The sequence below is a fragment of the Bos indicus x Bos taurus genome, chromosome 17, assembly GCF_003369695.1.
Source record: "Bos indicus x Bos taurus breed Angus x Brahman F1 hybrid chromosome 17, Bos_hybrid_MaternalHap_v2.0, whole genome shotgun sequence".
In the NCBI taxonomy this organism is placed as follows: Eukaryota; Metazoa; Chordata; class Mammalia; order Artiodactyla; family Bovidae; genus Bos; species Bos indicus x Bos taurus.
In genome coordinates this window covers 2,591,343-2,603,382 of record NC_040092.1, presented here as the reverse complement: position 1 = coordinate 2,603,382, position 12,040 = coordinate 2,591,343, and the positions used below count along the sequence as shown (strand labels likewise).

Sequence of the window (12,040 nt, the reverse complement as noted above, 5' to 3'; positions counted from 1 at the left end):
TGACTTGAATTCCTTTTCGTTCCCAGATTGGTTGGTTCTGTTTTGTTTTCCATCCCTCTTGGTATTTGGAGGAGTGATTTCATCCAAGGATTGGTGCCACCTCTCAGCTGAGCAAGAGCAGTATTTTCACTGCCCTAAAATCAAAGAGCAGTTGCAAAGAAAACTCTGACATTCCAGCCTTTTTTGTTTGTATTTCACTGGCAGGGAGGCAAGATGACTTCTCTCCCCCAAACTTGGAACAGCTGAAGGAAACAACAGTGCAAGATGAGAACAACAAAGGTCTACAAACTCGTCATCCACAAGAAGGGCTTCGGGGGCAGTGGTCAGTATTGATTGGTCTTTGGGGTTGTGCAAGTTGGCTGAGGTTCTGATATATCCTGTGCCTTGAAGTTTACACTCTGACTCAGGAGACAATGGAGGCTCAGCAGGTAGCTTAACTGAGTGAGGCAGCAGGTGTGATACTGAAGTATTGAAAGGGTAGCAGGACCAGAGAGCACAAGCCCCTTCTAGAAGCATTTGCATTCTGCATTTTCAGGGATGTTGTGAGTATTTCCAGCTTACTACTCTTCATTTGTTTGTTTTTGTTTTATTTTTAATTGATGTGTGGTTGATTTACAGTGTTGTATTTAAGATGTATAGCAAAGTAATTCATATATATATTTTTTTCATGTATTTTTCTCCATTGCAGGTTATTACATGGTGTTGAATATAGTTCGGTGTGCTAGGTCCTTGTTGATTTGTTTGTGTTTTTTATTACATATTTACTGTGTATGTTCTATAAAATTCCAGTCTGCACTGGTTCGGCAGATAAGAGAAACTTATGTTCAATGGAAGAGAGGTAGTAGGTGTGCATAAGACAGGTATGATCAAAGCAGGAACCTTTGCCTGGCTCTGAAGCACCATGAGTTGGGGCAGGACACAGCATGTTGCCCTCCATTAAACCTGAATCTGGGTATCAGCTCTGCCTCTTAATTTCCCTGTGACCTTGGGCAAGCCTCTGCTACTGCTGCTACTGCTAAGTCGCTTCAGTCGTCCGACTCTGTGCGACCCCATAGACGGCAGCCCACCAGGCTCCCCGGTCCCTGGGATTCTCCAGGCAAGAACACTGGAGTGGGTTGCCGTTTCCTTCTCCAATGCGTGAAGGTGAAAAGTGAAAGTGAAGTCACTCAGTTGTGTCTGACTCTCAGCGACCCCATGGACTGCAGCCTACCAGGCTCCTCCGTCCATGGGATTTTCCAGGCAAGAGTACTGGAGTGGGGTGCCATTGCCTTCTCCTTGGGCAAGCCTCTAGTTTACCTTAATTAGAAATTCCAGCTCTTTAGGGTAATTTCTCCATTTTTCTTAGCATGTTGAGATTATGAATCTGCAGAATGAGGAAGTACCTATTTATATGACTTTTTTTTTTTCTCTAGAGGAATGAATTTCCTTTCTGTCCTAACAACCTTATTTACTTCAGGAGTTGGAATTAACAACACAGTGTTTTAAAAATTGCATTTTACTATATATTTGCTCAAAATCCCTGGTGGCTCAGATGGTAAAGCATCTGCCTGCAATGTGGGAGACCTGGGTTCAATCCCTGGGTTGGGAAGATCCCCTGGAGAAGAAAATGGCAACCCACTCCAGTACTCTAGCCTGGAAAATTCCATGGATGGAGGAGCCTGGTAGGCTGTAGTCCATGAGGTTGCAAAGAGTCGGACATGACTGAGCGACTTCACTTTCACTTTTATATCTGCCCCTGTGTTATAGATGTATAAGCCTCCCAAAGGTAAGGGCTGCCTAAAAGGTAGAATAATAGTTTCTATATCATAAGATCTTAAGGGATCAAATTAAGTGATATATGTACAGTATTCAGCAGGCTACTTTGAGCTGCTAAATAAATGTAGCCATTGTAAGTACCAGGAAAAGGCTATACCAGGCATTGCTATATTTAAAACATAATTTCTGCTAAAACCACACTCTGTTGTTAACATTGTACTTTGTATGCAGTGGAAGCTGCTAAACCTTTGTGGAGCAGAATTGAACAAACAAATAACTTTTGACACAGGAAAGGATAAAAGGATACAGTGTACACAGTGTATCTATTAATACAGTGTATGTAAGTGTTCTTTTTCAGGTGTGCAAGACAGTGGTAGATCCCTGCTGTACCCAGTCTGCTGCAGGACTATAAAAAAAAATACATCCTACAATATTACTCAGCCATAAAAAAGAATGAAATGCCATTTGCAGCAACATGGATAGACCTAGAGAATATTATGCTTAGTGATTAAGTCAGACAGAGAAAGACAAATACTAAAAAAATAATACAAAACAAATGAATGTATATGCAGAACAAACGCTCAGACATATAAAACAAAACTTGTGGTAACCAAAGAGGAGAGGAAAAAAGGGAGGGACAAATGAGGGGTATGGGATTAATGGATACAGACTGCTGCTGCTGCTGCTGCTAAGTCGCTTCAGTCGTGTCCGACTCTGTGCGACTCCATAGACGGCAGCCCAACAGGCTCCCCCGTCCCTGGGATTCTCCAGGCAAGAATACTGGAGTGGGTTGCCATTTCCTTCTCCAATGTATGAAAGTGAGAAGTGAAAGTGAAGTCGCTCAGTCGTGTCTGACTCTTAGCGACCCCATGGACTGCAGCCTACCAGGCTCCTCCGTCCATGGGATTTTCCAGGCAAGAGTACTGGAGTGGGGTGCCATTGCCTTCTCCAGGATACAGACTACTATGTATCAAATAGATAAACAACAAGGATATATTATGTAGCAGAGGGAATACACCTCTTATCTTATAATAGCTCATAATGGTATATATTCTGCAAAAATACTGAATCATATGCTGAACACCTGAAGCTAATGCAGTATTGTATGTCAACTGTATGTCAATAAATAAATAAAATAAACATCAAATTGAAAAAAATACATCCAACAAATATTTATTAGGTACATACCTATACCAGTGGAGAAGGAAATGGCAACCCACTCCAATATTCTTGCCTGGAGAGTCCCATGGACAGAGGAGCCTGGTGGGCTGTAGTCCATGGGGTTGCAATAGTCGGATATGACTTAGCGACTAAACCACCTATCTATATGCCAAGCATAAAGATTTTGAATATGACAAGGTTCCTTCTCCCTAAGGAGCTTTCAGCTTGTTGAGACATACATGCAAAAAGAAATGATAAGATTAAACAGGAAGGAATACTTGTTAGACTGTGAAAGTTAGAGGAAGACTTCATAGAGGATTTGCTTTACACCTGTCAGTGGGAACTGTATCCCCCCCCCAAAAAAAGCAACTGTGGATTAACTCAGTACTTTGCTTTCCTAGGCTGAATTCTTGTTGGTTCTGATTATATCTGAAATCTGGACATATTTATTTGTCATAATTTTAGCATGATAGAAGGATATGTTGGGAATTCCCTATGGTCCAGTGGTTAGGACTCTGTGCTCTCACTACTGAAGGCCTGGGTTTGATCCCTGGTTGGGGAATTAATATCCCACAAGCCATGTGACATGGCCAAAAAAAAGAAAAGAAAAAAAAAAAAGACCATCTTTCCCTAAAAGCTAAAACAGAGACAAAGAAAAAACAACAACAAAAAGTACCGTATCTTTATGATCCTGAGTTTGTTATATTTGAAAGAGTTCCCTCCCCCGTCCCCGAGCCCTAGCGTGGGGCAAGGATAGGTAAACATATAAAATCACATCCTCTCTATATTTAAGTCTCCTGTACCCAGCTCCAGACTGAAAAAGAAGACTCTCATACATTATATGCTGTATACACTGTATCCTTGCATCCTGTCCTCTGTCAAGTTATTTCTGTTGTCTATTCAATTCTGCTATATGTGAATTTTTTCCCTGATCAAGCATTGCCCTCCAAGTCCAGGGTGTTTTATTTGGCTTGAGGGGTGTGGGAGACTGTGGGTTTTGGAACCCTGGACTAGTAACCAGTCCTCGTGCACTGTCGTTACTAGCTCTCTACCTTTGGCAAGTTGCTTTATCTCTTGTTTCCTTCTATTAGATCTAGAGATTTATTGTGAGGGTCACATTCAGATAGTATTTTGAAAAATTCTTTGAATATTAAATAGAAGGGATTGTGCTGTATGTGGGCCCCTGGCTGTCTTGATCCTGGTGTATGCCAGATGCACGCCATTTGAGGAAGGAAAGAATTGCCCTAGAGGCCTAATTCCCAGAGAGGAAGAGCTGCCTTCTCCCTGGGAGCAGTGGGCTGGCAGGTAAAGGTCTGGAGACAAAGGTCCCCGAACACCATCCCACTCAGCTGCTCACCAGCTCTGGCTTCCTGGACAAATCCTTCAGTCAAGCTAAATTTCATTTATTTATTTTTAAAAAGAATTTTCGTTATTTTTGGCTTTGCTGGGTCTTCGTTGCTGCGCAGGCTTTTCTCTGGTTGCAGAGGTGGGGACTGCTCTCTAGTTGCGGAGCGTGGGCTTCTCGTTGCAGTGGCCTCTCCTGTAGCAGAGCACAGGCTCTGGGGTATGCAGGCTTCAGTAGTTGTGGCGTGTGGGCTCCGTACTGTGGTTCCCGGGCTCTAGGCTCAACAGTTGTGGTGCACGGGCTTAGTGGCTCCCAGTGGGATCTTCTCGGACCTGGGATCGAACCCATGTCTTCTGCATTGGCAGGTGGATTCTTTACCACGGAGCCACTAGGGAAGCCTTGATAGAAGGAATTTTAAATGGAACTTCCTCTGTGAGATGGGGTTGTCGTACTGAATGATGGGGTTGTAAGGATCCAGCATGAGAACCACAACTGAGTTGTGGATCCACAACTGAGTGAGTTGCTTGCTGCCTAAGATCCCTGAATTGTCTTTCAGACGATGAGCTAGTTGTGAACCCCAAAGTATTTCCATACATCAAGCTTGGAGACATCGTGGAGATTGCCCACCCCAACGATGAGTACAGGTGAGCATCTGAGCAGGAGCAGGGGGCTAGCTGGGCAGCCCGCTGTTTCCAGGTGACGTGTCGTCTAAGGGGATGGAGGGCGAGATGGCTCTTTGCCTTGGGATAAAAATGTTCCTGCCCTCCGGGATTTGCTAGACCAATCAATCTTTTTAAAAGGGGTCCATTCTTTCTGTTTACAAAGCTGAGAGGAGAACTCTGAACAATTCTGTAGCATTTATTCATTTCCTTGAATACAGTAAGTCTCTGACATACAGATGAGTTCTGTTCTGAGAGTTCGTTTGTCCGTAAGTCCAATTTGTCCCTAAGTCCAGCGAAGTTGGTCTAGGTACCCAACTGACACAATCGGCTGTATAGTACTGTGGTGTAATAGGTTCAGAACATTGGGCTTGCCAGTATTCGAGTTCTTCCATATGGAAAAGCCCAAATGAACTTTTTGGCCAGCCTAATACTTTTTCACACAAATAATACATACATCAAAAACACAAAAAATAAAACATGTTTAATCTCACAGCACAGTACCTTGAAAACTACAGTCATCCAGTACAGTGGGTGGCACACAGGGGCTGGCGCGCACGTTCACGTCTTTGAAAGTTCACAGATTGAAGGTTTGGATGTAGGGGCTTACTGAACAAGTGCAGAGTTGGTTTCTAAAGGAACTCTCTCCTGTTCTTGTGCTGCCAGTTAGAATATGTCCAGAGTGATCTGTTTGTGTTTTCTGGGTGGTAAAGAAAGCTGATTAGTTAATGCTGACAACATCTCTTTGTTGCTTTTTTTTTCCCCCAGCCCTCTGCTTTTGCAAGTCAAGTCACTTAAGGAGGATTTGCAGAAAGGTAAGAATTCCGTCTCTCTTCTCCAAGATTTTTTACACTTTATTGTTTCAGAAACTTTAAGAAACCCCCCTTCACAATGAGGGCACAGTACGTCTCTCCTTATCAAATTGTGTTCCTGCTAATGAAAATATTGTCAGATACCAAAACTGCCAAGGAATCTCATTTGTCAGCACCTTGAAGGCACTAGAAATTTTTAACTATGTTTAGGGACTTCCCTGGTTGTCCAGTGGTTAAGACTCTGTGCTCCCAATGCGGGGGGCCTGGGTTCGATCCCTGGTCAGGAAACTAAGAGTTCCCACAACTAAGACCTTCCACAGCCAAATAAGTAAATATTAACAAGAAAACAAAAACTATATTTAGAATCAAAAGGAAAGTAGATGAAGCCCTACACTTAAACTCCAAAACAATTGTTGGCAAAGCATGTTTTCCTCAATATGATATTTTTTCACAAAATATTTGTTACGTGTCTGCACTGGGTTGGAGCAGGAGAGGAACATATACCGCTGATTACCCAGCACCTGGGCAAGGCACTGTGCTGCAGCTGTTTGTCATCTATCTTTCTTGATCTTCCCACCAGCTCTCGAGTGAGGGAGGAACCTTTGTCTCGGTGGGATGAGCAAGTTTGCCTGGTGTTAGCAAGTGAAGGAGCCAGAGCAGTGATCCTGTCAATACTTACTCATTCTGGATCCAAATCCTTTCTTCTAATGACTATACCCTGCTGATCTAGGAACTAAAATGTTAACTGATAGCAAATAAAATAATTCCTTAAACGGCACTGAAAAGAAAAAAAAATTTTTTTTTAATCTTCTCTAAAGGATTTTGATGTCAACCACTTTTTTATGTTTTAACTTGATGGGAAAACGTGTTTTCAAACCTAGATCCTGAGTGTCCTTTTACTCTCATCTCTTCTTCTGCTGCCTGTTAAGGTTTTTGCTTAGCAGACTTCAGGGCTCATTGGAAAGTTTGTTTCTTCGTTGACTACCATCACTACTCTTATTCCAAAAGAGAAACGATCTCTTTCCTCTTCTAAATTTTCACAACCCTTTGAACGTTCTTATGTTGCTTCTTAAATTCTTTTCTCTATCTCTCTAAATATACATATACATATATATATATATATTTCAGTCTGTCTCTCTCTCATTTTTTAATTGCTTGGGTTCAGGTCTTACTTCACCTGAAAAGCAGTTTTAAGTTCCTGAAGACAGAAAACATGTCTTGCCCTTGGTAAGGGATCAGTTGTATTGTTTGTTGAATGTTTGGGTATTTATAGATTGTGTGTGTGTGTGTGTGTGCGTGCACACACACGCACACACATGCCCTCAGTTGTATCTCATTCTTTGTGACCCCATGGACTGTAGCCTGCCAGTCTCCTCTGCCCATGAATTTTCTAGGGAAGAATACTGGAGCGTGTTGCCATTTCCTTCTCCAGGGGATCATCCCGACCCAGGGATCGAACCCACACCTCCTGATTCTCCTGAATTGGCAGGCAGATTCTTTACCACTGAGCCACCTGAGAAGCCATTTATAGATAAGAATGTATTTACCTGGTTTTTCAGAATACGTTATGTGATCCAGATTTCTTCTCTGTTTCAGAAACTATCAGTGTGGACCAGACTGTGACTCAGGTGTTCCGGCTGAGACCTTACCAAGATGTGTATGTGAATGTTGTAGACCCTAAGGTATGTCTTTGTTCTGGATTTGAATATCTTATGGGGAATGATTGGAGAAGGAAATGGCAACCCACTCCGGTATTCTTGCCTGGAGAATCCCAGGGACGGGGGAGCCTGGTGGGCTGCCATCTATGGGGTCGCACAGAGTCAGACACGACTGAAGCGACTTAGCAGCAGTATGGGGAATGATTAATGCCTTACCTCAACAGTAGGTTTCTAAGGAAATAATGAGTTACTTAGGGCTTCCCTGGTGGCTCAGACAGTAAAGAACCCGCCTGCAATGCAGTAGACCTGGGTTCAGTCTCTGGGTTTGGAAGATCCACTGGAGAAGGGACTGGCTACCCACTCCAATATTCTTGCCTGGAGAATTCCAGAGACAGAAGAGCCTGGTGGGCATCTCGAAGAGTGAAACATGATGGAGCAACTAACACACCAAGTGTAATGTTAGACTATTCAATGTGTGGTCATACAGAGGTTATTTAGGCTATAGACAGAATGTACGTTGCATTTAAAGTCCTCCTTTTTTAAAAGCTTGTCCTATAAAGGTTCTGTACATATATGTATGTTTGTGAAGCTAAATATAAAATTCTTTATAAAATACTAAAATTTCTTTCTGTGTTGTCATTTTACTTTGAGCAATGATGCTATAAAATTAAGAGGTAAAAAAATCATTGTCCAAGTGACATAATCAATATTATCTAGGGAAATAAAACCCATAGCTCAGTGTCACATTTGTGTACCAAAATCAAGACTAAAACACTGACTGTCTACTCTGGTATGCTTTGCATTTGACCATGGTACAGTGGCTGTCATATCTGTTGGACACTTCCCTGTCCTCAAAAGCCTTCTCAGGCAGGATAAAATTCTATTTCTCAGGGTTCCGCTAATGAACGGGCTTCCCTTGTGGCTCATTGGGTAAAGAATCTGCCCGCAATGTGGGAGACCTGGGTTTGATCCCTGGGCTGGGAAAATCCATGGAGAAGGGAAGGCTACGCACTCCAGAATTCTGGCCTGGAGAATTCCATGGACTATATAGTCTATGGAGTCACAAAGAGTCGGACATGGCTGAGCGACTTTCACTTTCACTACTGAATGGTCTTCAGTGCTTGTCTTTTTGTCAAAAAGTTTCTCTGTGGTGAGTGAGCACTATCTTACACCTATAAAGCATGGCAGAGTAATGCAGAGACATACATCTGATTATCCTTTTTAGGATGTGACCCTTGACCTTGTGGAATTAACCTTTAAGGATCAATATATTGGCCGTGGGGATATGTGGCGACTAAAGAAAAGTTTGGTAAGATGTGATTTTTTTGTTGTTTTTAAAGTCTATTACTTTTTCTATTATGTTAATAATCCATGTCACTGGGGAGATTTATGTCTAGTCGGAAGAAAAGTATAAAATCATTTCCAATTCCAGCATCACAGACAATTATTGTGGAGATGTTGTCTGTCTCCTTCCATTCTCTTTTCATGTTTTTTTTCATGCTTTCTTCTGCTTGTTTGTTTTCACAGAGTTTTACTTTGCATTTTTTGATCTGAATGGGAAAGTATAATATTTTACATTTAAATGGGACTTTGATTTTCAAGTTTTCGCCTGATTTCATTTGCTCCTCATATCTCCTCCTGTGGATAGGCATTTATTACCCTGAATTTATATATATGAAAACTGAGATAGAGGGGTTGAGTGAGTGCCCAAGACGAGAAAGCTAGTAAACAGTTGACACTCGGCTGGAACCGAGATCTTGTTGCTTCCAGGTTAGACTGCTTTTCACTTTCCCCTCCTCCCATTTTCCTTGTTTATTTATTTTTAACTGGCATTTCCACTGAGCATGGTCAGTTCATCACAATCGCGAGCTGCTGCAGAGACTTCTCCTTTTGGACTCTTTGGCAATTATGGAACAGCAAGTCCTAAGTAAAATGTCCACACTGTATATTTTTAGACAGAGATGTTTTTGCGTATTTTTTATTTGGTGCGAGAAGGTTCCATTTTCTAAAATGAGAAGTAGATGTTCTATATGTAAATATAGGTGCATACGTGAGCGTCTATGACAAATACACAGGTGAAGCGGGCCACTTATTATCCGCCCAGTCTTTACTATTGTCTGTACCTGCCAAGCCCTTAAGAACCTACTGTTATACCCGCCCCAGCAGGTTTCCCTGTGGGATAAATCTATTCTCCCATGTTAATTGAATATCGGGTGGTTAGAAGAGATTAGAAAGCCAGGAGACTTTCTTTGTGCCCTTTTATGGCCTCGATGTGTTGTTGAATCTCTCTCTCTCTCCACTTAGGTCAGCACATGTGCCTATATCACTCAGAAGGTGGAATTTGCTGGCATCAGGTAACTAGTGTGTCCCTCTTGATTCATCAGCTTGTGAACAGGAGCAGGATCCAGTGCAGTAACTGTTCTACATACAGCCTTTGAGTTGTGTGGGTGTCCATATAATAAAACACACAGTAGGTCCAGGAGCAGGCAGATCTGTTTGCTAGGCACACTTAAAGCCCATTGGAACACCCAGTTTGGGTGTTTTTCTGCTCGATCTGCCCAACTGCAGAGGATCTTCTGGAATATTCTCTCTGACTTGAGCTCTGATTCTTTAATGGCCAGTCTCAACACACGTGTCCTGGTCATGGAATTAACACTGTCAAGTACCACTTGTTCAGCACATGCTGTGTATCAGGCGTGTGCTAAGTATTTTTACATACAGTGCTTGTTCGTTGTAGACAATTTGAAAAACAGGATAAAGAAGCAAGAGGAGGGTTTCCCTGGTGGCTCACTGGTAAAGAATCTGCCTACCAATGCAAGAGACACAGGTGTGATCCCTGGTCCAGGAAGATCCCACATGCTGCCAAGCAACTAAGCCCATGCAACACGACCACCAAGCCTGTGCTCTAGAGCCCAGGACCCGCAACTACTGAAGCCCGCTCGTCACAGAGCCTGTGCTCCGCAGCAAGAGGAGCCACTGCAGTTAGAAGCCCACACACCACAACTAGAGAGTGGCTCCTGCTCGTTGCAGCTAAGAAAAGCCCATGCAGCAACAAAGACCCGGCACAGCCAAAAAAAAAGCAACAGCTTAATCTCACAACAATGACTGAAAAATAAACAAAAATGAATTAAAAAAAAAAAAAAAGATGCAGGGACAGAAGATATCATATTACTTAATAATGACATGAAAAATTTTCAGTAAAGTGGCTTCCATTGGGACTTCCCTGGTAGTCCAGTAGTTAAGACTGTGCTTCCAATGCAGGGGGCATGAGTTTGATCCTTCGTTGGGGAAATAAGATCCAGAATGCTGCATGGCTTGCCCAAGAAAAGACGGGCTCCACTGAGTAGGGATCCTGTGCCTTTATACTTCCTGTCTGCTTGTGATACTGCGATGCGTCTTGTTTTTGTTGAAACTCATTATCTCAAAGCTAGGATTAGCAAATTTGTTCATCAGGGCTTTCTAACTGTCTTTGTGACATGGGCCCTTTTGAGATTTGACAAAGTGTACAATTCTGTGCTCAGGAAAGATTGCATCATTTAGACGGTTCGTGGGTTCCCCAAAGCCCTCCCTCAGATTCAGAGGTTGTCTGCAGACCCGCAAATCAAGAGCTCCTGTTGTACAAATTCAGTGCACACTGAAAATTCTTTCTGTTGTGTCTGTGGCACTCTGGAAATCTGTAACTGACCAGGTCATTTGGGTGACAATGACAGAGTAGAGGGAGCTACCCTGAAGGCACCTCCATTTCTTCTTGGTTTATGTAGGACTTGTAATAATGTGTGTGCGTCTCCTTTTAGGGCACAGGCTGGTGAGCTGTGGGTCAAGAATGAGAAGGTCATGTGTGGTTATATCAGCGAAGATACCAGGGTGAGGTTGATATGATGCTTTTTTGGTTTTGTTTCCCCATGTTGTGATGTCTGTAAGTCATGAAATAAAAAACAAAACGGAAACCAGCAAAAACCTGATCTTATGATCAAGCTCGTGACCAAGCTACCATCTGCCCGACTGGCATAATACTGTAATAAAGCAGGGACTCCTGAAATTCTAGGGTTTTACAGTTTGATCTCTCTGCTTTGGGGGTGATCTTTGTTTTCTTTTGTTTATATCAGATGTAAAAATGGAGTGTCTAGGTCACAGACTTCTGTGCCCACTAATTCACAGCAAAAGTTAAGCTGAGTTGAAGATTGTGTTGGTAAACCTGGAAAAGGACCTTTGCCAGGGAATCTCCTGTGACTCTGGTACAGTTGGGAAATTCCAAACTGAGCGCCTATGCACGTTCCCCACGCTGGTGGGAATCAGGGCCCAGAAGCTGTGGCTCCAGGGCTTTCCCCACCCTGGTGAAAGCACCTGTCTGCTCTTCCGTGTTCCCACCCACAGCCTCCCCACCAGCAGTGGTTCTCAACCCCAGGGTGATGATGCCTCCCCAGGGGTCTTTTGGCAAAGTCTGCAGACATCTTTGTCACAACTGGGGTTGTGTGGAGGATGCTGTTCAATCTGTTACAGCATGAAGCATAGCCCTCCAGAGAGAGGATCACCTGGCCCGAAAGGGCAGTAGTGTGGGGGGCTGTACCAGGCACTGTGGGCTGGTCAGTGTCCCTGGCTTCTACTCACTAAATGCCAGTAGCTCCCACCCCCGTCCCCACCCCCTGCAAG

The 12,040-nt window shown here is 43.1% G+C and overlaps 1 protein-coding gene across 6 annotated transcripts in view; it reads left to right on the top strand.

Annotated features, from left to right (window-relative positions):
• The window catches only part of DEPDC5 (DEP domain containing 5), a 72,951-nt gene that overhangs the window by 678 nt on the left and 60,233 nt on the right, over positions 1-12,040 (top strand). For all 6 annotated transcript variants that reach the window (XM_027566227.1, XM_027566225.1, XM_027566223.1 and 3 more), the window contains exons 2-8: positions 205-322; positions 4,818-4,905; positions 5,689-5,735; positions 7,329-7,414; positions 8,616-8,699; positions 9,695-9,744; positions 11,185-11,254. In XM_027566227.1, coding sequence (XP_027422028.1) covers positions 265-322; positions 4,818-4,905; positions 5,689-5,735; positions 7,329-7,414; positions 8,616-8,699; positions 9,695-9,744; positions 11,185-11,254 — 483 coding nt within the window. In that variant the 5' untranslated portion in view covers positions 205-264. The remainder of the gene's footprint in view (positions 1-204; positions 323-4,817; positions 4,906-5,688; positions 5,736-7,328; positions 7,415-8,615; positions 8,700-9,694; positions 9,745-11,184; positions 11,255-12,040) is intronic.